Source organism: Mesoplodon densirostris, chromosome 9 (genome assembly GCF_025265405.1).
Source record: "Mesoplodon densirostris isolate mMesDen1 chromosome 9, mMesDen1 primary haplotype, whole genome shotgun sequence".
Taxonomy (NCBI): Eukaryota; Metazoa; Chordata; class Mammalia; order Artiodactyla; family Ziphiidae; genus Mesoplodon; species Mesoplodon densirostris.
This window is the reverse complement of record NC_082669.1, coordinates 67140803-67168225: the sequence shown is the minus strand read 5'-3', so window position 1 is coordinate 67168225 and position 27423 is coordinate 67140803. Positions and strand designations below refer to the sequence as shown.

At 39.3% G+C, this 27423-nt stretch overlaps 2 protein-coding genes across 7 annotated transcripts in view; one reads left to right on the top strand and one right to left on the bottom strand.

Moving 5' to 3' along the window:
* PLEKHA8 (pleckstrin homology domain containing A8) overlaps positions 1-13143 on the bottom strand; it is a 99223-nt gene extending 86080 nt beyond the window's left edge. For 2 of the 5 annotated variants that reach the window (XR_009533343.1, XM_060107835.1), the window contains exon 1: positions 12712-13143. Coding sequence is in view for 2 of the 5 variants with exons in the window: in XM_060107835.1 (XP_059963818.1) it covers positions 12712-12751 (40 nt within the window). In the remaining 3 variants the exon portion in view is untranslated. The remainder of the gene's footprint in view (positions 1-12711) is intronic. The other 3 variants (XM_060107838.1, XM_060107837.1, XM_060107836.1) reach the window with 3 other exon arrangements.
* A 1729-nt stretch (positions 13144-14872) lies between these two features.
* Positions 14873-26155, top strand: FKBP14 (FKBP prolyl isomerase 14). 2 transcript variants are annotated; one of them, XM_060108164.1, is made up of 4 exons: positions 14873-15238; positions 18022-18173; positions 21432-21559; positions 23897-26155. In XM_060108164.1, exons 1-4 carry the CDS (start codon positions 15042-15044, stop codon positions 24053-24055), a joined length of 636 nt encoding a protein of 211 aa, XP_059964147.1. In that variant the 5' UTR covers positions 14873-15041; the 3' UTR covers positions 24056-26155. The 2 variants fall into 2 exon arrangements, with proteins under 2 accessions (XP_059964147.1, XP_059964148.1); XM_060108165.1 differs by lacking the exon at positions 23897-26155 and adding an exon at positions 21852-23887.
* Positions 26156-27423: the final 1268 nt, after the last annotated feature.

Genomic DNA, 27423 nt, shown 5'->3' with positions numbered 1-27423 from the left:
CACATATTAATCAAACTATCAAAAATTACATACAAAGAAAAAATATTAAAAGCAGCAAGGGAAAAACAACAAATAACATACAAGGGAATCCCCATAAGGTTAACAGCTGATCTTTCAGCAGAAACTCTTCAAGCCAGAAGGGAGTGGTAGGACATATTTAAAGTGATGAAAGGCAAATACCAACAACCAAGATTATTCCACCCAGCAAGAATCTCATTCAGATTCGATGGAGAAATTAAAATCTTTACAGACAAGCAAAAGCTAACAGAATTCAGCACCACCAGACCAGCTTTACAACAAATGCTAAAGGAACTTCTCTAGTCAGGAAACAAAAGGAAAAGACCTAAAATAACAAACCCAAAACAATAAAGAAAATGGTAATTAGAACATACATATTGATAACTACCTTAAATGTAAATGGATTAAATGCTACAACCAAAAGACACAGACTGGCTGAATGGATACAAAAACAAGACCTGTATATATGCTGTCTACAAGAGACCAACTTCAGACCTAGAGACACATACAGACTGAAAGTGAGGGGATGGAAAAAGATATTCCATGCAAATGGAAACCAAAAGAAAGCTGGAGTAGCAGTTCTCATATCAGACAAAACAGACTTTAAAATAAAGACTATTAGAAGAGACAAAGAAGGACACTACATAATGATCAAGGGATCAATCCAAGAAGAAGATATAAGAATTGTAAATATTTATGCACCCAACATAGAAGCACCTCAATACATAGGACAAATGCTAACAGCCATTAAAGAGGAAATCAAGGGCTTCCCTGGTGGCGCAGTGGTTGAGAGTCCGCCTGCCTTCTGCAGGGGACAGGGGTTCACGCCCTGGTCCGGGAAGATCCCACATGCCGCGGAGTGGCTGGGCCTGTGAGCCATGGCCACTGAGTCTGCGCATCCAGAGCCTGTGCTCCGCAGCAGGAGAGGCCACAACAGTGAGAGGCCCGCGTACTGCCAAAAAAAAAAAAAAAAACTACAATGAGGTATCACCTCACACCAGTCAGAATGGCCATCATCAAAAAATCTACAAACAATAAATGCTGGAGAGGGTGTGGAGAAAAGGGAACACTCTTGCACTGTTGGTGGGAATGTGAATTGGTACAGCCACTATGGAGAACAGTATGGAGGTTCCTTAAAAAACTAAAAATAGAACTACCATATGACCCAGCAATCCCACTACTAGGCATATACCCTGAGAAAACCATAATTCAAAAAGAGTCATGTACCATCATGTTCATTGCAGCACTATTTACAATAGCCAGGACATGGAAGCAACCTAAATGTCCATTGACAGATGAATGGATAAAGAATGGCACATATATACAATGCAATATTATTGACCCATAAAAAGAAACGAAATTGAGTTATTTGTAGTGAGGCAGATGGACGTAGAGTCTGTCATACAGAGTGAAGTAAGTCAGAAAGAGAAAAACAAATACTGTATGCTAACACATATATATGGAATCTAAAAAAAATGGTTCTGAAAAACCTAGGGGCAGGACAGGAATAAACACACAGACGTGGAGAGTGGACTTGAGGACATGGGGAGGGGGAAGTGTGGGCTGGGACGAGGTAAGAGAGTGGCATGGACATATATATACTACCAAATGTAGAATGGATGGCTGGTGGGAAGCAGCTGCATAGCACAGGGAGATCAGCTCGGTGCTTTGTGACCACCTAGAGGGGTGGGATGGGGAGGTTGGGAGGGAGATGCAAGAGGGAGGGGATATGGGGATATGTGTATATGTATTGCTGATTCACTTTGTTATACAGCAGAAGCTAATGCACCATTGTAGAGCAATTATACTGTAATAAACATATTGGGGAAAAAAAGACCAATATACACATATCAATTGTACTTCTATATAGTTGCAATGAACAATCTGAAAATGAAATTAAGAAAATAATTTCAGGACTTCCCTTGTGGCACAGTGGTTAAGAATCCGCCTGCCAATGCAGGGGACATGGGTTTGATCCCTGGTCGGGGAAGATCCCACATGCCGTGGAGCAACTAAGCCCATGAGCCACAACTACTGAGCCTGCGCTCTAGAGCCTGTGAGCCACAACTACTGAGCCTGCGAGCCACAACTACTGAAGCCTGCGTGCCTAGAGCCTGTGCTCCACAACAATAGAAGCCACCACAATGAGAAGCCCACGCACTATAATGAAGCGTAGTCCCCGCTCTGCACAACTAGAGAAAGCCCACGCACGGCAACGAAGACCCAACACAGCCCAAAATAAATAAAATTTAAAAAAATTTTAAAAAGAAAATAATTTCATTTACAATATCAAAAAGAACAGAACAGGAATAAACTTAATAAAAGAAGTGTAAAACTTATACTCTGATAACTACAAAACATTATTCAAAGAAATTAAAGATTTGAAGATCATTATTCTGAAATTGTTAACAGCTTGCTTTTTTCTCACGTAGTGCAAATGTCTTTTTATACTTAATTGACAATTGTTTGCAAGTCATTTTTCAGTTCAAGTAGTGTTGAACAGTATGTATTTTTTCAATGAGCACAATTTTCTTTAAAAAATACACTTATATTTGGATCTAAAATGGCATAGCTCATGTTGGTTTTGCACTATATTTTCTTCCTTTTTTATTTCACAACAGTCACCATTTTTAAATCAAAATTTCTAAACAGAGATGCCCTTATTTCTTTAAAGATCCAAACCAAAAAAAGTGATTACTTGTGAGTCATACCCATGTCTGACTGTAGCTTTCCTTATTTTTTACTCAGCAGTCTTGTGACAAGTAGCTCATCCAAACACATCACTTAAAAAAAAAAAAAAACTATTCCATTTAAAAGACATTTAAATTTTTTAGTATTTATTTTAAAATTTATGCATAGTGAAATTTCTTCTTTAGTTAACAGTTCTGTGTTTTGATAAATTCATAGTTCTCTAACAACTACCATAATAATCAAATACAGAAAAACTCCATTATCCTCCCCTTAAAATTCCTTTGTGCTACCCCTTTGTAGCCAAGCCCTTCCCCCACACTTTACCCCTGGCCAACCACTGTTATGTTTTCAATTTAAGTTGAAAATATTTTCTAATTTTCTTGGAGACTTCTTTGACCCACAGGTTATTTAAAAGTGTACTGTTTAATTTCCTAATGTTTGGGGATTTCCTACATCTTCCTCTTATTGATTTCTAGTTTACTTTTTGTAAAGACACATAACATTCTTTTAAATTTGGTAAGGTTTCTACTATGCCCTGAATATGGTCAATTTTAGTGAATATTCCATGTGCATTTGAAAAAATGCAGTATTCTGCTGTTGTGAGACTCTTCTGTATTCTCAATTAGGTCAAGTTGGTTGACAGTGTTCTGATCTTCTATATCTTTGTGTGATTTACTGTCTACTTGTTCTATGGATTACTCAAAGAATGCTGAAGTTTCCAAGTTTAATTGTGGTCTATTTCTCCTTTCAGTTCTATCAGTTTTTGCTTCATATATTTTGACAATATGCTTTTAGTTGGATACACATTTAGGACTCCTGTCTTTTTGATGAATTGATCCTTTTATAATTATGCAATGTCTTCTTTATCCCTTGCAATTTTCCCTGTTCTGAGGTCCACTTTGTCTATGTTAATATAGTCAATTCCACTTTCTTTTGATTAGTGTTTGCATGGTATACCTTTTCCTATTTTTTAAAAACTTTTTAAGAAGACTTAAAATTTTTAGAGCAATTACAGGTTTAAAACAAAATTGAGAGGGAGGCAGAAATTCCCAACATGTCCCCTGCCTCCACATGTGCATAGCCTTCTCCATTATCAACATCACTCACTAGAACGGTACATTTTTTTACCATTTACATTGACACACCATAATTTACCTTAGTCCATAGTTTACCTTAGTGTTCATTCTTAGTGTTGTACATTCTATGGGTGTGGAAAAATGTATGATAATATATACCCATCTTATTAATCTCCCACAACAATCACCCCCTCCCCCAGGCAACCACTTATCTTTTTACTGTCTCCATAGTTTTGCCTTTTCCAGAATGTCACGTAATTGGAATCATTCAGTATGTAGCCTTTTCAGATTGACTTCTTTCACTTAGTAATATTTAAGGTTCATACAGGTCTTTTCATGGCTCAATAGCTCATGTCTTTTAAGTGTTTAATAATATTCCATTTTCTGGATGTACCACAGTTTGTTTATACATTCACCTACTAAAAGATATCTTGTTTGCTTCCAAGTTTTGGCAACTATGAATAAAGCTGCTATAAAGATCCTTGTGCAGGTTTTTGTGTGAACATAAGTTTTTGTGTAGACCTAAGTTTTTGATTCCTTTGGATAAATACCAAGGAGTGCTTTCACTGAATCATATGGTAGGAGTATGTTTAGTTTTGTAAGAAACCACCAAACTGTTCTAAAGTGGCTATCACCACTTTGCATTCCCATCAGCAATGTTTGAGAGTTCCTGTTGCTTCACATCCTTGTCAGCATTTGGTGTTGTCAGTGTTCTGGATTTTGTCCATTCTAACAGGTGTGTAGTGATATCTCATCGTTGCTTTAATTTGCATTTCCTTGATGACATATGATGTGGAGCTAGTTTTCCTATGCTTATTTGCCATCTGTATATCTTTTTGGTGAGGTGTCTGTTAGGGTCTTTCACCCATTTTTAGATTGGGTTCTTTGTTCTCTTATTGTTGAGTTTTAAGAGTTTTTTGTGTATTTTGTGTAACAGTCCTTTTATCCAATGTCTTTTACAAATACTTTCTCTTAGTCTGTTATTTGTCTTCTAATTCTCTTGATATTGTCTTTCACAGAGCAAAAGTTTTTAACTTTAATGAAGTCCAGCTTATCAATTATTTATTTCATGGACTGTGTCTTTGGGATTTTATCGAAAAAGGCATCAAAATACCCATGGTCATCTAGATTTTCTCCAACACTATCTTCTAAGAGTTTCATAGTTTTGCATTTTACAATTAGATCTGTGATCCATTTTGAATAAATTTTGGTGAAGGGTGTAAGGTCTGTGGCTAGATTCATTTTTTTGCATATAAAAGTCCAGTTGTTCCAGTACCATTTTTTTTTTTTTTTTTTTTTTTTTTTGTGGTATGCGGGCCTCTCACTGTTGTGGCCTCCCCCGTTGCGGAGCACAGGCTCCGGATGCGCAGGCTCCGGATGCGCAGGCCCAGCGGCCACGGCTCACGGGCCCAGCTGCTCCGCGGCATATGGGATCCTCCCAGACCGGGGCACGAACCCGTATCCCCTGCATCGGCAGGCGGACTCTCAACCACTGCGCCACCAGGGAGGCCCCCAGTACCATTTTTGAAGACACTATCTTTGCTCCATTGTACTGCCTTTGCTCCTTTGTCAAAGATCAGTTGGTTGTATTTATGTGGGTGTACTTCAGGGCTTTCTATTTTGTTACACAGATCTATTTGTCTATTATTTCACCAGTACCACACAATACTGACTACTGTAGCTTTATAGTAAGTCTGAAGTCAGGAAGCGTCCGTCTTTCAACTTTGTTCTTTTCCTTCAATACTGTGTTGGCTATTCTGGGTCTTTTACCCGCCCCCAACCCTCCAAATAAACTTTAGAATCAGTTTGTTGACATCCATAAAACAACTTTCTGTGGTTTTTCACTGGGATTGCATTGAATTTATAGATCAAGTTGGGAAGAACTGAAATCTTGACAACATTGAGTCTTTCTATTCATGAACATGGAATATCTCTCCATTTATTTAAAGCTTCTTTGATTTCATTCACCAGTTTGGTAGTTTTCCTCATATAGATCTTGCCCATATTTTGTTAGATTTATAGCTAAGTCTTTTAGTTTTAAGGGTGCTAATGTAAAGATATTGTGTTTTGAATTTCAAATTCCGCTTGTTCATTGTTAGTATATAGGAAAGCAATTGACTTTTGCACATTAACCTTGTATCCTGCAACCTTGCTATAATCACTTATCAGTACCAGTTTTTTGGTCAGTTCTTTCAGATTTTCTACATAGGTGATCATATCATTGGTGAACAAAGACAGTTTTATGTCTTCCTTCAGAATCTGTATACTTTTTTGTTTGTTTGTTTGGCCATTCCATACGGCATGCAGGATCTTAGTTCCCTGACCAGGGATCTAACCTGTGCCCCCTGCATTGGGAGTGTGGAGTCTTAACCACTGGACCGCCAGGGAAGTCCTCCGAATCTGTATAGTTTTAATTTCCTTTTCTTGCCTTACTGCATTAGAAAGGACTTCCAGTATGAGGTTAAAAAGGAGTGATGAGGGAGGATATCCTTGCTTTGTACCTGATCTTAGTGGAAAATTTCTAGGTTCTCACCATTAAGTACAATGTCAGCTGTAGGTTTTTTGTAGCTAGGCTTTATGAAGTTGAGAAAGTTCTCCTCTATCCCTATTTTACTGAGTTTTTATCATGAGTGGGTGATTTGTCAAATGCCTTTTCTGCATCTATTGATACAATTGTGTGGTTTTTCTTTTTTAGTCTGTTGATGTGATAGATTAATTGATTTTTAAATGTTGAACCAGCCTTGCATATCCTGGATCAATTCTAATTGGTCATGGTGGACAATTCTTTTTACATTTTTTGGCCTCAGTTTGCTAACATTTTGCTGAGAATTTTTACATCTGTTCATATATACTTTTACTTTCAATCTTTCTTGATCTCTAAAGTAGGCTTCTCATAGACAGCACATAGTTCGGTCTTCTTTTTTTCCCCTGACAATCTGTATCTTTTACTTCATCTGTTTAGACCACTTACACTTAATAGATATAGATCTAGATATCAATATGGTTGGAATTAGGGACAATATTTTATTTTTTTTATTGTTTCCTGTTTTTTTGGGGGGGGTGCAGGGTTACTTTGTTCCTCCCTTTTCTGCCTTCTTTCAGATTGTACGAATCCATTTAAATTTATCTATTGGAGTTTTTGCTGTATCTCTTGGTATTTTTTCATTAGTTGCTCTAGGGCTTATGAAACACATATCTAACTTTCAGCCTGTTTAGTACTGTTTTATCATTTCAAGTAAAACATACAAACCTAAAACCATGTAAGTCCTTTCAGCCTTCCCACTTTATTATAGTTATCATATATATTACATATACATACAATGAACACTATACCCCCAATGACAATGTGACAGTTTTTGCTTCCAATAGTCATACACATTTTAAAGAATTAAAAGGAGAAAAAGTCTATTTACCCAGATATTTATCATTTCTGTTGTTCTTCCTTTAATCCTGATGTTCTAACTTCCCCCATTACCACTTCCCCTCAGCTTAAAGAACTGCCTGTAGCATTTCCTTATTACAATTTTCCTTCATCTAAGGATATTTTTATTTTGCCTTAACCCTTGAATACTATTTCATTGGATATAGAATGCTGTGTTGACAATTCCTTTCTTTCAGCACTTTAAAGATGTTGTTCCACTTTCTTTTAGCCTCTATGCTTTCTGAAAAGAAATCCCAGATACTGAAATTGTTGTCTCCCTATATGTATTGTGTCTTTCTACTCTTGCTATTTTTAAGATTTTTTTTAGCTTTCAGCAGTTTCATTATGTTGTGTGTGGGTATGTCTTTCTTTGAGTTTATACTGCTTGGAGTTTGCTGAGCTTCTTGAATCTGGAAATTTGTAGCTTTTACCTAATTTGGGAAATTTTCAGTTACCATTTTTTCAAACCCCTTTTCTTCACCAATTTCTTTCCCCTTTCCCTTCTCCCTTCTCCAGTGCCAGAATGTTAGACCTTTTGTTATTGTCCCACAAGTCCCTGAGTTTTTATTCATTTCTTCCCAATCTTTTTTCTCTCTGTTCTTCAGACTAGATACTTTCTACTGATTTATTCAAGTTCACTGATTCTTTCCTGTGTCATCTGCATTCTACTAAGCCCATCTACTGAGTGATTTAAAATTTTTTTCAGATATTGTACTTTTTATTTCAAAAATGTCCTTTTAGTCCTATTTTTTCATAAATTTATTTATTTTATTATTTTATTATTATTTTTTTGGATGCATTGGGTCTTCGTAGCTGTGCACGGGCTTTTCTCTGGTTGTGGCGAGCAGGCTTCTCATTGCTGTGGTTTCTCCTGTTGCAGAGCACGGGCTCTAGGCACGCGGGCTTCCGTAGTTGTGGCACGTGGGCTCAGTAGTTGTGGGTCGCGGGCTCTAGAGCGCAGGCTCAGTAGTTGTGGCGCACAGGCTTAGTTGCTCCGTGGCACATAGGATCCTCCCAGACCAGGGCTCGAACCCATGTCCCCTGCATTGGCAGGCAGATTCTCAACCACTGCACCACCAGGGAAGCCCTTGACTAGTATACTTTAAATGGGTGAAATTCATCAGAGGTTAATTCATATCTCAGTAAAGATGTTAAAAGAAAAGTAACAACAAAAAAGGTTGACTAGTGGCTGTGAGACTATGAGAATCTTGCTCTGAATCACTCACATTCCAGATGGCCTCTTGGCACTGTTTACACAGTACAAACATATATGGACAAGCATCACCTTCTTCCACCTGGGGTGTGGTAAGCAAAATTACAGCACCTCCTCAGACAACCATCTGGTGAGCATGATGCAAGCTTTTGTTATTTTTGGAATGCAGTGCTGCAATGTGCTTGTGTTTTAATGCACTGGAAGGGCCCAAGAAGCCTGCAACTGGCTGGAGCTCATGGCAGAAGCCCTCCTGTGTGCTGAGTGGGCAGGAATGGGACCTAAAACTGAAAGTAGAAAGCTCAGAGCACAGCTCAGAAAATTTCCTTGTGACAAAACATATGCACAACACCAGGCAAAGTCCTCCATACTCCTGAATTCCTCCCCACCTCCCACCCCCAAATAAAGTCTGCTATTCTAGGTCGACATACTTTAAATATAGGCACATTATGAATCAGCTAGAATTATATAACGATCAAGCAGGAAGGACCTTTACAAGTATTATGTAATGAATGGAACATAGACACTGGAGCCACTTACTAACTGTGTAACCTTGGGCTAGTTCCTTCCTCCACCTTTCTGTGCCTCAATGTCTTCATCTGGAAAATGGGAATAATAAAGGCAACTGCTTCCTAAAATTGCCGCAAAGATTAAATGAGTTAATCCATGTAAAATATTTAGAATAGTGCCTGGAACATTAGAAGTGTTAAGTTTTTTGGTTTTTTTTTTTTTTTTACTATTCTTACAATTATTAATGGGTAAATCTCATCACTTTTATGGAGGAAGATACTAAAGCTCAGAATGATAAAGTGACTCTGCAGCTGGCAGTGACAGAGCCGGCACTAGACTTTAGGACTCTTTGACTCTACTAGTGTTCTACTATAGAGCATTAACGTATAACCAAGCAGGTATAATATCCCTTGACTGACTTTTAGGGCTTGAAAGATACAAATAACAAACTTACGGTGCCGAGTGTTATGTCTCATACAACGTAGGTGTTTGTGAAATGTGTAATCCATCCCCTTTCCATTCCAGGCTTAATCTTCTAATATGTGAAGAGAGGGCTGGACACTAAATCCCAGAATATCCAATGTTCTACTGCACAAAAGGCAGGATGGCTCAGAATGTTGAAGAAAATCCACAGAAGCTCTTTTTCTTTTTCTTTTTTCCTTTTCCTCTGATGGAGCACAGGGTACCTGAGTTTGCCTAATATATTAGGGAAAAGAGATTTTTCTTCCTTTCTCTTTCTGTATTTTAGCAGTACACTCATGCAAGCAATTTAGATACTGCTATTCTCAGGGCTTGATGGATGTTTCCAACTTTCAGTAATTGATACCTAACAGTTTAACTCAAGAAGCAAGAGAAGCTCACAAAATAACTACAGTATTTGGCAAAATACAATAAATGTAGCCAAAATGAGCTTTTAAACAATCTCACCATTTCTCTCTTACACACACACAAACACATGCACGTGCATGCACAATCACTCCGCAGTGTTTAAACCAGCCTATGGGGTCCTGCAATTTCAGGCCTGCCCTCCATCCTTGCAGTCTTGTTGGAGCCTCTTCTCAGCTCTCCAGCCATGTGGGTCTTCTTTACTTTCCTTATACTTACCAGTTTTTTTCCTGCTTTAGGGCCTTCACACTGACATTCCCTGAGCCTAAAAAGTTTTTCCTTACAGCCTCCAACTGCACCTCTGCTATGGCCTCACCACCTACCCAGCTTCTGTTTATCCTTCAGGCTCTGCTTAAATCTTTTCCTCAGTGAAGCCTTCCCCAGCGACCCCGACTAGCCTCTCCCATCCTCTCCCCTCAAATCACACACACTTGGAACTTGCTTCCAACCATGTATCCAATGAATGTCTGTCTCCCCCACCAGACTGTAAGCTCAAGAAAGGCAGGAGCAGTGTTTGTCTTGTTTAACACTGCTTGCCCTGTGCCTAGCACAGAGCCCAGCACACCAGTAGCTGGTGAATGAAATTAACAACATCCACAAATGATTCAAAGGATCAGCTGATAAACTGTTTCCCTAACCACTCCACTCAAATTTGGACATAAGGCATTCCATATCAAGCTGTGGACATGACGGAAATAAACTACACAAACGGGTTATGTACTCCCTTCAGAGAAAAGTTCAAAATGAACAAAAACTTAGACTGATATTACATGTATTTTTAAATTACTATGTGCAAAACCATAAGAAAAAAAATGTTACCTTTAAAAACAAGTTTCAGGAGAAGAAAATTAGTGATGTCTTCATCAAAGCTTGTCATTAACACTCACAGTACGCTCTTTTGGGGGAGACTAACTTGCATAGAAGGGTGGAAGAAACAAAAATGCATTTGCTCCTCCTAGGCTATTACCATTCCTTTCCAAAGTAAATGTATGTCCTAAGGAAAGAGAATGTGCTGAACCGTAAGTCTAAGTACACCCAGTGTGATGGGCTTCTATGAACAGTTTGTCCACAGTGAGGTGGCTTGTGGGCCATGGGAACAAGCAGCATGATGTAAGGACAGTCATCTCTGGCAATGGCTCCAGCGCCCCTTTTCTTTAGGGCTTCCACTATGGCATCACTCACAAAATTAACTTCTCTTACTTGGGGCAGAAAAAAGTAGACTCTTTTCCAACAGAACAGATGGTACAGGCACCACATGATAAAGATTCCAAAAGATCCTTCTAGAGAAATTTTGCTTTATTGAAGGATACATAAAAACAGTCAGGGGGAAAAAAGATATTTCATGACCAGGAAGTAGGTACAGTACCAAGAGACTAAACCTTCTATATAAAGGAGGGGGAGAAGAAGAAGAAAGAAGAGGCAAAAAAAAAAAAAAAAAAAAAAAAAAGGAGGGGGGGAGATGGAACAAAAGAAGGAAGAGTGTTGAGGATGAAAGAAAACAAGTTAAAAGGTGTGTGTGATGGAAAGGGGGAAAAGACCAAGACCAGCGACTAAATTTCATTCAAGGGCATAAGATTATACATCTTAGAGTTTAGAGATACCTCAAAAGCAAATTACTTGATCAAGCACCCTCCCTTTAGGTTAGGAGAACGTTAGCCTCTGACATTCACCGGAGCCCAGCCATGAGGTATCCACATCTAATACAATCTCTTGACATCAAATGAAGGTCCTTCAAAGGGCAAGTCTTCTAAAACACCCCTCCTCACTCAGTTTCTACTAATGATCACAAGAAAAATAAACAGAACTCATTTGTAACCACACTATGCACAGGGAAGAGATTCTGGGTATACCCAACAGGTGCACCTTTAGCTGTGCTCTAGAACCTCATGAATCACTATGCCAACTGCTCCTCCCAGACACAAATGTCCTTAAAACACCCCCAGAGAATCACACTACAACCTTAAAAAAAACTGTCCTATGGTCCCCTAGGATGGGAAAATACATCTCTGCCACTCTAAGAGATACTGGGAATGTTTCTCACTTCAAATACATTGCTATTAAAATTTTAAGTGCCCACCTCATTTTCCATAATAAAAAGTTTAATTTCAAAAAAGTCCCTAGCACAGTTTCCAGAACACAGAAGGCTTTTATTTATATACTCATTTATGAAAATGCTCGGCCTGAATCATATTCGCAGCTGAAAAATAGTTACGACCTTCTCAAAATATGAAGTACTTCCACAAATTGCAAAGGGGGTGGGGTACTATTTTTAAGCCATTCTGCTCAGCGGAGCAAAAAAAGAGTTGCTAATGCTTGCATTTTATTTTACGGTAATTTCTGAGTCTGTAAAACAAAAAGAAATGCTCAGTGAGAAAACCAAAAACCTTGTGCATACTTTGGAACTGAGACGTAACTCTGATACCTTGGTCTGCACTCGGATGACTCTGCAGGTGACAAAGGGAAAGTGCTTGCTCTGGGGACTTTGTTTGAAAAAGGACCTTTCACCTCTGGGATTCCAGGTTACTGCTGGCATTTATTTGAAACCTTCTGAGACCAGCTCCTTCGCCAGAATTCGAGACTCCCAGAGGACCCCACTGCGGGAATCAGCGCCTCCCTCCCTCTGCCACCGAGGGCATCGTGCCTTTCAAGTCACCCCACATCTCAGGATTTCTTAGCTTTCCTCGAAGTGAGGAAAGCTACGGCCGTCACCCAGCCCCTACAGGGGGTTGGGTCTGTATAGCACGGGAGACATAGAACTGCTGTGGGGAAACATTCCCGGTCCGCGCAGGCCTCTCTGGTCTCAGGAGGGACCGTGACCCCGACCCCCAGAAGGCGCGTCCCGACGCCACCATCCCGCGGCTCAGACAAAGGACCAGAACCCTGGCACGCCTCCCACTCACCGCTCAGATAGTTGGTCCACTTGTACAGCACCCCCTCCATGGCGCCCGCGGCCACCTTGCCCTCGCCCGCCGGCCCCCTCACTGCCCCAGGCCCCAGGAGGCGAGGAGCACCGGCAGCAGGGCCATCGCCCGGCGCTGCCGAGCCGGCCACTCCCGGCGCCTAGGCCCGGTGCGGGGACACCCCGCGGGCCTCACATCCCGGGCCCGGGGGCGGGGTCACTGTGGCGGCCTCCGCACGTGAGGACGCAGCCGGCCGGTGGCCCGGCGCGGCGGGCCCGGCGCGCTGTCCTCAAGGAGGTCAAGGCACTGGGTTGGTCCGAGGGGCGGCTGAAGCCACCCAAGTGTCCCGAGTGAAGGAACTGGTTGCTGGCGGCGCCACGGCGCGCTACCTGAATCCTCGACCCACGGAGCTCGGGGCCCGCTCGCGCATGCCCAGTGCACCGCTTGCGCGCCTGTTCCCAAAATCCACCCCGGGGTTTAGAGGCGCCGGCGCCATGGCTGATGTAGTGAGAGAGGCCCACGGGGAAAATGAGTCCTGGGAGGCAGGCTTCGGACTAAAGGGAGGGTGAGAAGGGAGGAGGGAGGCCTCTGGGACGACGGTGGAACACAGTCCTGACTCAATGGTGCCGTAGATGGGTTCCATCTCCAGATGTTTGGGAGCCACCGTGGCCCCTTAGGGTGCCCCCTGGATTCTAGTCTTCAGGATTCAATTCTTATTTCAAGGCTAATTAATCCTACGCACTTAAAGGCTATTGAGGTACCCAACAATAAGGCGTACGGAGATATGGGAATTTCACGATAGAATACTGTGTGTGGCCAGCGAGCGTAAACAGATGTTGTCTAAACTGTAAAACCTCGCAACAGGAAGTGTGGTCCGCGGACGGCAGCACTGACATTACCTAGGAGCTTCTCGGAATTGTAGGATCTCGCCACAAGCCCAGGAACTCCGGAATCGAACTTTGCATTTTAACAAGATCTCTCGGGGGATTCCTATGCATATGAAAGTGTGAGAAAGGACTGTGCTAATGATATTTGACTAGGGAAAATGTTAACTATAGATTCAGTGGTAAAAGCAGGTTAGGAAACACAGTATACAATAGGATCCTAATTGTTTTAGGCATTTGTCACAAAACCATGCACCAAAATGTTAAGATGATTATTTCTGGATGGTGGCGTTACAGGAGATCTTTTTTCTTTCTTTCTTTTTCTTTAGTGTAAGGTTACCAGATTTAGCAAATAAAAACACAGAACAATTAATTCGTTGTTTATCTGAAATTCAAATTTAATTAGGCTCCTTTATTTTAACTGGAAACTCTAGTGCTTTCCAGTTTCTTCCAAATCGACTACAATGAACATGTATTGCTTTTGAAATTGTGCGAAAAATGTAAAATTAAAAATTTTAAAGAAAGATGAGCCTGTGTAACTCGTAACTGTGATTACTACTTGAAAGCGGAGGTCTGCACGTCCTTATCCTTGATAGAGGCTATTACTGACCCTCTACACTAAGGTCCTCTAAAATTATTAGCAGCCATAATGTTGTGCAGCATTGTAGAATGAATCAGAAGATGGTTTGATGGCGGAGCTCAATTCCTTTTGGGGCTGAACAACCTTAAGCAGGACACTTAACCTCTCCTAGCCAAAATATACTTATCTTTTAATGGGATAAAAGAATCTGCCTTACCGGCAGTGTAGAGAGGCTCACGAAGAACGGGAAAGCACTTTGTGAAACCTAAACCACTGTTAAAGTCTTTATCGTTCATATCCTAAGTTAAATAATAAGCAATTACTATTGGGGGGCCTCTCACCAACGGTGAGGGTAAACGAGTCTTTCCTGAGACCTGGACTTCACACCCTGGCCGGGTTCTTTACAGCTGTGAATCTGTCGAAGTTTCCGGTTAGCTCCGCGTTCCACCCCTCTCTCAAAGTCCGAGGTTGTGGAATTCTGTAATCCTCCGGGCTACAGGACCTCACCGGGTGGTTCGCCTCTGGGCTACCGCCCTGCTCGGCCGGGTGGTAAATTACATTGTTGTAGAGTCATTGGCTTGAGAGGCTCCTGAGGGACAGCACCGCAAGCCAACGGGAGCTCGCGCTTTCCAGGGGGCAGTGTTGTAAGAGCCAGTCAAGGGCCGGGTTTGGGTTTAACTCTTTAGAGGTGAGTTCTTAGTGAGTGGGAAAGTTGTCGGTGGTGAATGTGCCACGTCTGCTAGGAAGGGGGAGTCATGAACTTGCCAGAGGCTGTTGTCTTTAAGTCTTCAACTACATCCTTAACTCTATGAGGTCGGGGGGCCCTTTTTGTGTTTTTGTAGCAACTTGTTTCCCGCCCTGGTAACATGAGGCTTTTCTTGTGGAACGCGGTCCTGTCGCTTTTAGTCACTTCTTTGAGTGGGGCTCTGATCCCTGAACCAGAAGTGAAGATTGAAGTGCTCCAGAAGCCGTTTATCTGCCATCGCAAGACCAAAGGAGGGGATTTGATGTTGGTCCACTATGAAGGCTACTTAGAAAAGGACGGCTCCTTATTTCACTCCACGTGAGTAATTATACCCTGCAGGTAAAATAGTAAAGAACCCACCCACATATGCCAGCTCTTGGGCAGGAACAGTGGCGTGTACCAGCTTTATCCCTCTTGAAAAAAACTGAAATATCTGATTTCTTAGTTTGGGGAAAGGAAATTGTTTAAAGCCAATCGTATATAACAAGGCCTTTGAAGGTCTTATTGGAAACATGTGGTCAGGATAAAGCAGTAATTTTTTTCATTATCAAAATTAGAACTAGAATTTCTGAAATGCTGTAGAAATATCTAGGTGTATAATTAGGCAATAAGTAGAAAAGCCTTAAAGGAATTCTCATTTCTCAAACTTTGTTCCTGAGGGAAACTAACTCAATTCCATTTTTATTTTGGTGTAGGTGAAATTTACTTAAACTTTTCATAGCAACTTCATGAGCAGAATATACAATCATTTATTTGCTTATTGTAGGTTATGTTAATGCTAGTCCATTGACCTAACTTTCTGATAGATGCCACTTCGGTCAAGGCACAGGACCACAATTTGTTTCATTATTTGTTTCTTTCTAGAAATTCAAAGACTTCATTGATGGGTGTGGGTGTGGTTACGGAAGATTAATTCAATACCTACAGTGAAGGATTTTCAGGTGGTTACACTATCACTATTTCTGTTTTATAAAGAAAGAAATTGCAACATGGAAAACTTTTACAAGTGTAATGATTTCCAATTAGGCATTGATTCTCCAATTCCATTCCAAAGTATTTACTGGACATTTCTTTATGTTAGGCCCTTTGTTTGACACTAGGGAGATTTTTTAAATCTGGCTTCTCTCCATCCTCATCCATTCATTCATCTATTCATCAATCAAATCCTTAATGAGTCAGGCCCTGGGGATGCAAAGATGACTACGAGTGGGTTCTTCTCCTCTAGAAAAACACGGTCTACAGAGGGGAGGAAGACAACTCATGATGTAAAGTACAGAATGTTCAAAGTGCTCACAAAGCATAACGGACTCTGGACATAATCATGCTCTGAGAGATGCGGAAAGAGAACGACTTCCCAGGGATCATAATTGAGATGGGCCTTGAAAGATGGGTGGAGGTTTCTTGGTGGAGAATGAGGACGGGAGGACATCCCAGGTAGGGGGAATGGCGTGAACTAAAGCAGTGAAGCCTCGTGGCCCTTCCTGACCTCGTTTTCTGATAAACTGCCTTTACTGGGCATTCCGATCTGGTGTGTCATGAGGTTTTGAAGTCAGTGGCACTCTTCTCTGAACTCCGTTAGCCTTTGCAAAAAGTTCCAAGATGAGGGCATGCCATAGAATTCTCAACAGCCCTATCTTTTTTATCAACAAGGCTGGTGCCACAGTGGACATTAAACAATATTATGATTTGCATTTGAAACTTCCAATTACATTTTTTATTTTTAGTCTGATCTGTTTTAGACCCAGCCTGCTTTCTTTCAGGTCTCAGAACCAAAAGCCTGTGTGGACCCTGGTGGTAACCGCTTGACATTATTTAGCACTTTGCTACTAAAGTTTTAGTACCTGAAGAGGGGAATATTGTCATGCAGCCTCCATGTAAATGGCCAAAACCTGCTAACTCTCAGTATTATAATGAAGTACCATCAAATGATCAGTTTATAAAGCATGTTCATTATTTCGAGACCCGTAGCCTATGTGGTAAATAGCCTAAGTCCTTTACCATGACAAGAAATGTGCCAAAACTGTTGGCAGTGCTGGGTGGTAGATTATTTCTTCTTTCTTTATTCTTTTCTAGCCTTCCCCTATTTTCTATGGTTCCCATTTTGCTACTTTGATCATGGGGGAAATTAAGGAAAAGAAGTGATGGCCTTTACCTAGATTTAGTAACCATGGTACCTGTGAAGCCTAGAAGAGTGACTTCCGTTTCTCAACTACAAGATATCCTTGAATAGAACACTTTCCTTATTGCACTAAGAGGGAACTAACTGGGGCTCAGATACTACTCAGCCCACAAGCCCCTCCAGTAGCTCAGCAGGTTGGTTTTCTTAGGCTGGCCTCTCTCCAACTCATAAGCCAGGATATCTTGACCATTTCCTTCTTCCCCAGTCCTTGAGGGGCCACTCCTCCAGACTTCTTTGCATAGTCCCACAGTAAACGCCTGGGGAGAGAACTAGGCCAGGGTCTGAGTGGGGATTCAGGGTTGAAGAGCAGCCTCTTTCACCTATCAGAGCCATCAGCAGGCTATACATCAGGAAAGGTTGTAGGCAGGATATAAGACACTGCACTCCTGACTCCACTGTGCATGTGGGCATGGACCCGTGAGCATTGGCGGTAAATTCTTAGCTTCTCATTCTCTTTCCCAAACTCATCCATTTTCCATTATTTTATCCCTTTTCTGCATTCTAGTGGTCTTCCTGGGACAGCATCATTTTGTGATTAAGACTTTGAACTTCGGAGCTGGGTCAGATACTGGCACACTCCTCTGTACAATGGGGGTAATAATGGTACTTATCTCATATTATCATTGTTAGACTTAAAAGAAGCAAAGCATTTAGGATAATACCTGTATACAGTAAATGCTGAGTTGTTTTTATTATTATTCCCTCTGCCAGCTCTAGCAAATTCAGCTATGTGAAATTTGCATCAAGAAAGGTGGGAAGTGAAATGAATTACTATAGAGTTTGACATGTGCATGTGTGCTATTTTCATTAATTTCCAAACTAATAAAATTAATCAGTCATGGGTGGAAATGTTACACCACAGCAATAAAAAAATAATGATAAAGTTACTAAGGAGTTCTAATGTGTTTTCTTTCTATTGTAGTCACAAACATAACAATGGTCAGCCTATTTGGTTTACCCTGGGCATCCTGGAGGCTCTCAAAGGTTGGGACCAGGGCTTGCAGGGAATGTGTGTAGGAGAGAAGAGAAAGCTCATCATTCCTCCTGCCTTGGGCTATGGAAAAGAAGGAAAAGGTAATAACAATTCTATAGTTTTACTACAGCATTAGAATTCTTCTCTGGATTAGGGATAGAAGTTACTAACTACTATGTATTTTTTTCTAGAAGTAAATAGAGGACTTGTATATCTTAGGAAAATATAATTGCCTTGATTAGCATTTGAAATGGCCAATTAAGGCCATAATATGTAAATGGTCAACTGAGCTAATAAGGAAAAACGTTCTGTAATCTCAACTCTATTATTAATATTGCTCACCAATATGGCGGGTTTTGTTTGTTTGTTTGTTTTTGGCCGCACCACCTGACATGTGGGATCTTAGTTCCCCAACCAGGGATTGAACCCATGCCCTCTGCAGTGGAAGCACAGAGTCTTAACCACTAGATCGCCAGGGAAGCCCCTGGTGGGTTTTTTTTAATGGTGGTATTATTTCCATAACATGATGTTTACCATTTTAACCATTTTTAAGTGTACAGTTCAGTGGCATTAAGTACATTCACATTGCTGTGCCAGCGTCACCACTATCCATCTCTAAGACTTTTTTATCCTCCCCAGTTGAAACTTACCAATTTGTTTTCACAATGCAAAGACTACTCAACATAATTGTTTTGATGAGTCAAACATTTGAAATATAGATTATTTAGGCATTAAATGCAGTTTTAGATGTGGGCTGTGTGTGACTCACAAATGAAGTCTCCCACGACAGAGGTCTTATGGGAGTTAATTTTCATCTTTGTTTTTTGTTTGTTTGTTTGTTTTTTGCGGTATGCGGGCCTCTCTCTGTTGTGGCCTCTCCCGTTGCGGAGCACAGGCTCTGGATGCGCAGGCTCAGCAGCCATGGCTCACGGGCCCAGCTGCTCCGCGGCATGTGGGATCCTCCCAGACCGGGGCACGAACCTGTGTCCCCTGCATCAGCAGGCGGACTCTCAACCACTGCGCTACCAGGGAAGCCCTCATCTTTGTTTTAAAGTTGTTTTATAAAGTTTTTGATAATTTATTTAAATGAATAATGGAGTGACGTGAAATGAGTTTAATAAAGCAGAAGCAAGTGGGCTAGTTGGTCCAGGAAGCCTCTGTGCTAGTTGTTCTAGGGCAGCCAATAACACCTGTTGGTTAGGTGGGAACCCATGCAGTTTTCCAAAGGGCTATTTACAAGAAGCATGAAGATGTTTACATGCATGTATCCTGTAATTCCTTTATTAGAATCTTACCTAACGGAATAGTCTGGTATTGGGAGAAAGGTTCATAAACAGGGATGTGCATCACTTGTTATTTCTAATAGCAAAAAGACTGGAACCAACTTAAGTGTATAATGAAAAGGGTGTATCTAAATAAAATATGGCCCAGTTATTTCTTTTTATTTATTTATTTTTTTGAGGTACGCGGGCCTCTCACTGTTGTGGCCTCTCCCATTGCAGAGCACAGGCTCCGGACACGCAGGCTCAGCAGCCATGGCTCACGGGCCTAGCCGCTCCGTGGCATGTGGGATCTTCCCGGACCGGGGCATGAACCCGTGTCCCCTGCATCGGCGGGCTGACTCTCAACCACTGTGCCACCAGGGAAGCCCAGCCCAGTTATTTCTAAATGGCATTTTAAAGATTTTAAAAATTACATCTAAAATATGTATGATATAATGTTATATTTATAAAGGTAGAAAATGAAGATATATATATTATGATAGTAAGTATTAGGAAAAAATATATACACATACAAAGTGAATCACAAGGAAATAAATAATGTTAATAATGGACAGTGGTTCTGGGAGTTATTTTTATTTCTGGTTCTGTCTCTTCCACATTCTCTACAATGGGCACACATTATATAATGAGAAAGAAAAAAAATTTTAAGAAGTCATCAGAACTAGACAGAAAACCACTCTGACGTAGTAGAAATACAGACTTCACGGCATCCTGAAGTCCAAGCTTAACCATTTACAAGGTGGGGATTATGATTTCCTAGCCCCAGTGTACTGAGAAGAAAATAGGTGTCATATGTGAAGTATTACATATTCTAAATGGATCTTGCTATGTAAATCTTATGCATAGAATAGGATTTACTAACAAAATTCAATTCTTATTTTAATAATGATCCTTTTAGAGAAGTATCTAGAAAATGTTTCTCTGATGTTTAAACATTTCTTTCACTTTCCTGTATCTTTGTCTCACCTTTAATATTTATGTATATAGTATTAGTCCATTTCTCTTTCTCCATACTCTATTTGACTTGATTTTATTTTATAACGAGTAGAGATCTGAATCTGAGTCATTTGCTTCAAACAGAATAACATGAAACTAATTCTGCTAATACGTATTTAAACACTAATTTTGTAGTTTTTTAGTACCATGTTTGCATGCCTCCTTTTGGAAAGATACCAGTTTTATCGATGACCTCTAGTGCATGCCCTTCTCTGTCTAGATCTGGAATGGTAAGCTTCGGCACACAGTGTAAGTTTTGTTCTTTTGGTGCTTACAGATGCTCTTTAATGGGATGAGGGGGTGGGGCACTGAGAAATATTTGTAATGTTTACCCGGACCTGTATGTTAAATATAGTTATAAAGAAACACGTTGAAAAAAAATTGTCCATGTTTCCCAGAAGTTTTTTGTTTGTTTTGGTTCGGGTTTGGTTTTTTTTAAAGTCCCTGGGGCTTTAATAAAGCTCTTTTCACTTTAAAAGATTTTTATCTCCCTTCTCAGAAATTTGCTTTAATGTCTCCCCTCCCATGGAACTTCATCAACATGTGTTAAATTTGCTTCCAGATGAGAAAACTGAGGCTTAAAGAGGGGCAGATGTGAGCCTCAATCCCAGTGTGAAACCAGAGCTCATTCAGTTATATACTGCCTCCCAGTGGTGGAAATGGCAGTACTATATGTATTTCTAGGCCAGGACTTTTTGACCCAAAAGTTAGTAAATCATTTGTACTATAATTAACTCTTAATTATCTAAACCCCATTAAGTCATTCTTGACATATAATATGTAACTTCTTAATTATATTTGAAATTTAATACTCAGACCATGAAGCATATCTGTGTGTGTGTGCAAAACAATTTTTAATTGCAAAGCCAAAAACACATTGTTTTTGATCTAATAGTTTGGATTGTTCCTTATTTACTTTGTTTGAATAAACTATAAGTAATTTCTATATATGGGACAATCTTAGAAAGGCTCTTTATCTAATTCAATTAAAACAGTATTTTGTTCAGTACCACAAGTTTTCTATCATCAAAACTTTGGGATCTATTTAATAAAATTAACCCCTCTCCCTCTTCATGTCAGGTAAAATTCCCCCAGAGAGTACACTGATATTCAACATCGATCTCCTAGAGATTCGAAATGGACCAAGATCCCATGAATCATTCCAAGAAATGGATCTTAATGATGACTGGAAACTCTCTAAAGATGAGGTGATCCTTCCTTTTTCTTTCTTCCTTTCTTCCTTTCTCTCTTTCCTTCTCTCTCTCCCCCTCTTCCTTTTTTCCTCCCTTCTTCCCTCCCTCCCTCCCTTCCTTTCTTTTAGCTCACTTTTTAAGAAATATATTTTAAAATAAAATTTATTTTTGTGTAACATGTTATTTATAAGTTTTCTTAAACACTGATGCTTTGAAAATTGACTTTTTTTAAATAGGAAATCATTGTTTTGGAAAGAAATATATTGAGACTTTTCATTCTTTTGCTTTTTTTCTCCTTAATGCTTAGGGTTCAGTGTATCTTGCTCTCGCCCTGAGTTTTTGAAGATCTGTTTTGCCAAGACAATTCCTGTTTTGGAGCTACGATATAAGAAACGTAGATATCCTGCAAAATATCTCACGTGGACAGTTTCTGTTTAAAACTTTAGACTGGCTGTTAAATGAGTTGCATAGTGATTTTCTAGCAGTTAGCATCAGCAAGCCGATCACATGCTCAGTTTTGCTCAGGTTAGGAGACCCCGCACAGGGTCCTGGTGTTGAGTAGGGAGAAAGGAAGAAGACTTCTCTCTATAATTTATTTAGGTGTTTGCAGCTGTTGCTACACATACCTGTCTTAGTCTGGCTTCTGTGGGGAAAGAAGTGGAGGTAGATATCTAGCCCTATGTTTTTTGTCTACCTGTATTCTCCATTCTGGCTTGGCTGGTCAGAAATCAAGTCCCTTTTTATGCTTTAACCAATTTCATTCTAATGGCTAGGAAATGATTGTCTTTTTTTTTTTAATATAAATTTATTTATTTTTGGCTGTGTTGGGTCTTTGTTGCTGCACGCGGGCTTTCTCTAGTTGCAGTGAGGGGGGCTACTCTTCGTTGCGGTGCGTGGGCTTCTCATTGCAGTGGCTTCTCTTGTTGTGGAGCACGGGCTCTAAGCACGTGGGCTTCAGTAGTTGTGGCTCGTGAGCTCTAGAGCGCAGGCTTAGTAGTGGTGGCATACGGGGCATAGTTGCTCCGCAGCATGTGGGATCTTCCCAGACTGGGGATTGAACCCGTGTCCCCTGCACTGGCAGGCGAATTCTTATCCAGTGCGCCACCAGGGAAGTCCCAATGATTAAGTCTTAAGACATGTTGTTATAAACCTCAGAGTCATGATCCACAGCTACTAAATTCATAACACCTCAGAGTGTTATCAGTCATGGACTTTTTTCTATCCAAGATAAATTTGAATTCCTTTTCATTAAAAAAATCTTGAATAAAAAACATTCACATGGTTCAAAAAAATCAATTCAATATAAAAAGATTTATTAAGAAGTCATTCTCCCACCCCCATCCTCTTCTACCATGTGACCTCCCCCTTCATATCCAGTTTTACTAGTTTCTAACAAACCCTTCCAGTGTTTCTTTATGCAAATACTAGCAAGCATGAATATATATTCTTACTTCCCCCTTGCTTACACAAGAAGTAGCATACTATACATATACTGTTTGACATCTCACTTTATTCACACAATATACCCTGGAGACATGTTCTACATTAGTCCATAGAGTTTCATTGTTACTGCCCCCCCTGCTTTTTAACAACTGCATTAAATCCCCTTAATCTTAAAAATAAACATACACTATATGTTTGCATGTTGGTGGTGGGGGAGGAGAGAAGATTTGAAAGTGCTGATCTAACAGAGGAATAATAGGGATATGATTCAAAATGAAAATATAGGTTGAATTGCATTATGGTGAATCTAGTAGGTAATTGGGGGCAATATTTTGTTTATATATTTAAATATCTGTATAAAAATGGAAACTTTTAGTCTTAAATACCCATCAGGCTGGATTTTGCTTTAACTTCTGAGATCGGAAGGTCATGTGGCGTGATTACAGCCAGTCCACAGCAGGTACTATTCCCAGACGCCTACTTAAAATTTAAAAAGGCCATCATTTAATCTGATTTTAAGAGAAATATCTGGAATTCTGACCCTTCTTAGAAAATAAGATGTGGATAATTCGGTGGATTGAAAGATAGCAGTCTTTCAAATGCTTGGCTTTATTTAGACTTGGATTAAGAACACGTAATATGCTTTCACTGTGTGTTTTTCCCATGATATAAGCCATATCTTTGCCTCTGAGCAAAATTTTGTGTCTCTACTGTAGCACTATAGCAACAGCTTTTAAGGGGAAAAATTCCTTATAATTCCTTTACTATCATTAGAAATATATCATAAGGTAGTTGTTTAGTAGTTGTTACATGTAACTAATTGCACTACCCGTCCAGTCTGTGATATTGATTGGCTCAATGTGGGTGTCCTATGAATTAGAATTATTAATGTGACCCATTATTTTGTAGGTTAAAGTGTATTTAAAGAAGGAGTTTGAAAAGCATGGTGCAGTGGTGAATGAAAGTCATCATGATGTTTTGGTGGAGGATATTTTTGATAAAGAAGATGAAGACAAAGATGGATTTATATCTGCCAGAGAATTTACATATAAACATGATGAATTATAGACACATGTCTGCCCATTTTATACAGCATCCATCCTTAAAAGAGAGGGTAACCATCTTGAAAGAACTATGTTCTGTTCATGCTTTGGTTTTTATTTTTATATATTTTTCTGAATATTATTAGAAGAACCCCTTAGGGCTTCTAAGTACCCATTTCTTTCTGGTAGGTTATTAGGAAGAAAAAATTGATTTGTCTTTGAATAGAAGACTTCTGGATCATTTTCCACTTTTACATATGAAGCCTTATGTTTTACTTGCTTACTTGTAATTTTAAAATATTGCGACTGGGTGCGTGCCCAACATAAGATCAGGTTATAGCACAAATCAGCACCCTCTGTTTCTTCTTCCCTCTATTTTCTCCAAGTTAGATGCTGATATTTGAAAAGCCTTTTGCAATAGCCCAAGGCTTATTATTTTCATGTTGTAATGAAACAGTGTGTCTGTAAGTGCCTTTGAGTCTCTGCTTGAGGACAAGGGGAAAATGGTTGTTAAGCCCTACGTTTAAGAGTTACTGCTTTACTGAGGAGATGTGCAAAGCTGAAATGAGTAAAGTTAATAATTTATAAATATGTTTACAGTGAAATATTCTGCCTGGGATTTAAGCTACATAAGGTTGGGTTCCTAGTGATGAATGACCTATTGTGATTAACAGAACAAATTATTTATGTGTTTATTTCTTCATAATAAAATGTGTCAAAGTATTGTAGAGGAGGTAAAGAGTTGTATTGAGTCAGTGTTTACTTTTTAAGGCTGGAAGATCACCCTTCCTGGTTCTTTAATTAACAAAGTCTATAACTAATGTATTATACTATAGTAACATTGTCTTATAAGAGAAATGAGTAATACAATAAAAATTTTCCTATTTCTGCCTCATCAAAAAAATGAGGCAGACTCACAGTAGCTACTATTGAATACAGGTCTATCCTGGATCAAAAAGTTGATGATTTTATAATTTTATCTTAAATTGGAATTTTTCCTTAATACTTTAAAAAAGTGCCCAAATATCCATTTGCTAAGAAGAATCCTTTATAAGTTTACAAAGTGATCTCAAGTGCATCATTGTCTGATTCTCATTAGTCTGAAGCCTATGGAGAAAAGAGGGTAGATCTTAATGTATCTATTTTATAGATGAGGGAATTGTCATTAAGAGAGACTGACTGTTGTGCCCAAGGTCAACAACTAACTTATAGAACCAGATTTCAGTCCCCAAGTTAAGTATGTTTCTACTGCCCTCTACTATTGAAAAAGTAAAAATTTTCTTTGAATTCATTGGGCCTAATTCTCTCTTCAGTTTGCTCTCCTAGTAGTCAACTCTGTTTTTTGTCTTTGGGTCCTTATCCTTTGAAGATAGTTAACTGGCTGTTTATGGTGCTTTTGAATTCCCATGATCCAGAAATGGCTCTGGTTTCATTGAATAATCTTGGGGTGAACACTGAATTGCCTCAAAAAACGTAGGGGTGAGAGGGTCCAGGTGTGTGTCTTAGTCCTTTCATTCCTGTTTACCTCTAGTTTTTTTTTTTAATACTTATGAACAATTACTACATCATATATAGACTACTTTCACCAATTATATATTGACATTTTCATCACTAAAACATACAGTTCTTGAGAAGAACATAAATAACACCTTTGTCTGATGAAATCACCTATATTTAGAAAAGTCTTAAGTTGTCACTGCTGTTTTCCTCAACCTGAAGGTGTTATAAGCCACAATACAGAAAGCTTTGGTCTGTATTATTGGGGGAAAGAAAGTAGCTTGTCCTAGGGTGCTATTTTGTATAAACATTACTGATGATGCTATCTGTGGTAGAGCAAGTAAAGTAAAAAGAATTTTGGTTATTCAGGTAGCATATTTCTTTATCTTGTGTGAATTTGGATCAATTCCCACCTAAATAGACACAAGTATGAAATGACAATATATAATAGGTTATGGTTGTTTTTATGTTACCTGCCTTTTTAGTTTAGCTGCATCTTTGCACCTTTTCATTCGTAAGAATAATCAGACATGAACTGTGACTTCACTTGTATATGATTTGACTCAGTAATAATGCTAAGATGTGTCATATTTAAATTTATACAACTCTGTTGTGGTATTCTTTTCAAAATAAAGTTTATTTGGGAAATAATTGGTTTTGTGAAAAATTCTTCAAGCCTCAATTTCCTCAGCAGCTTTAGTGATTTTCTTAACTGTTGCTCTAGGTTTTATGTTGAAATTAAGTGAGGAAAATGGACAGGTAATGAGAGGAGAGGGGTATGGTGACCTTTTGAATGTGTCTCTGGTTATTCACTCTGTTTAGATATATTTGTAAGGAAAGCTGTGATGTGGTTTAAATTGTTTTGAAATAAGCATCAAACCTTGAACATTGAGGGCAATAGTTAATGGTGAATTTTTTGGTAGTGGAGAAGTGTATGTGGTGTTTTGCTTTGTTTTGGTGGTAATTATTATTGTTTTAGTTTAGGAGTTTATTGTGTGTCACAGGTGGACATTATGACGATTAATGCCTACTGAGTAAATTAGTGCTATAAAATACCTTATGTAATTAAGTGAAATTCTGGGTTGCCATAAAAATAACAGGAAACAATGATTTCTGATTCAGATGGGTGACTAGCCATTTGAATCTTTCCTTGTGGAAATGAATTTGTACCTCTTATCTTATGTGATATACGATATTGCTTATACCTGTAATGCTATTTAGATATCAGGATGCTGTCTCTCCACTGAATTGAAGATCTGGGTGATTTCCCAGTGTTGTTTGGAAACTACAAAAGAAGAAGGAACTTGGTGAAATGTTATGGGAAAAAATAACATCTTCTCACCTCTTGTTAAAAAAGCAAATTGTCTGAATGAACCTAGAGATTATCATACTGAGACAGAGAAAGACAAATATTATATGATGCCATTTATATGTGGAATCTAAAATATAATAAGAATGAATCTACATACAAAACAGAAACAGCCTCACAGACATAGAAAACAAACTTGTGGTTACCAAAGGGGAAGGCAGGGAGGGATAAATTAGGAGTACGGGATTAACAGATACACACCACTACATATAAAACAGATAAACAAGGATTTACTGTATAGCACAGGGAACTATATTCACTATCTTGTAATAACCCTATAATGAAAAATAAAGAATCAGAAAATATATATATGTATAACTAAATCACTTAGCTGTACGCCTGAAACTAACACAATATTCTAAATCTATACTTCAATTAAAAAACAAAAGCAAATTGTCATTATAATAATAACTCTGGGAAAAAATAACAAGGGACCTATTTTCCACAGATGCAAAACACTTGGACGTAAGAGTTTTGTTTGGTTTTGGTTTTGTTTCTTACCCACTTAGTTTGAATTGAAATCTAAA

What these genes read in the sequence shown, in the direction of transcription:
- FKBP14 (XM_060108164.1), top strand. Translation starts at nt 15,042, where the DNA reads ATGAGGCTTTTCTTGTGGAACGCGGTCCTGTCGCTTTTAGTCACTTCT. An exon ending in CTATGGAAAAGAAGGAAAAG is followed by an intron (nt 18,174 to 21,431) that starts GTAATAACAATT and finishes TCTTCATGTCAG; the next exon opens with GTAAAATTCCCCCAGAGAGT. An exon ending in GGAAACTCTCTAAAGATGAG is followed by an intron (nt 21,560 to 23,896) that starts GTGATCCTTCCT and finishes ATTATTTTGTAG; the next exon opens with GTTAAAGTGTATTTAAAGAA.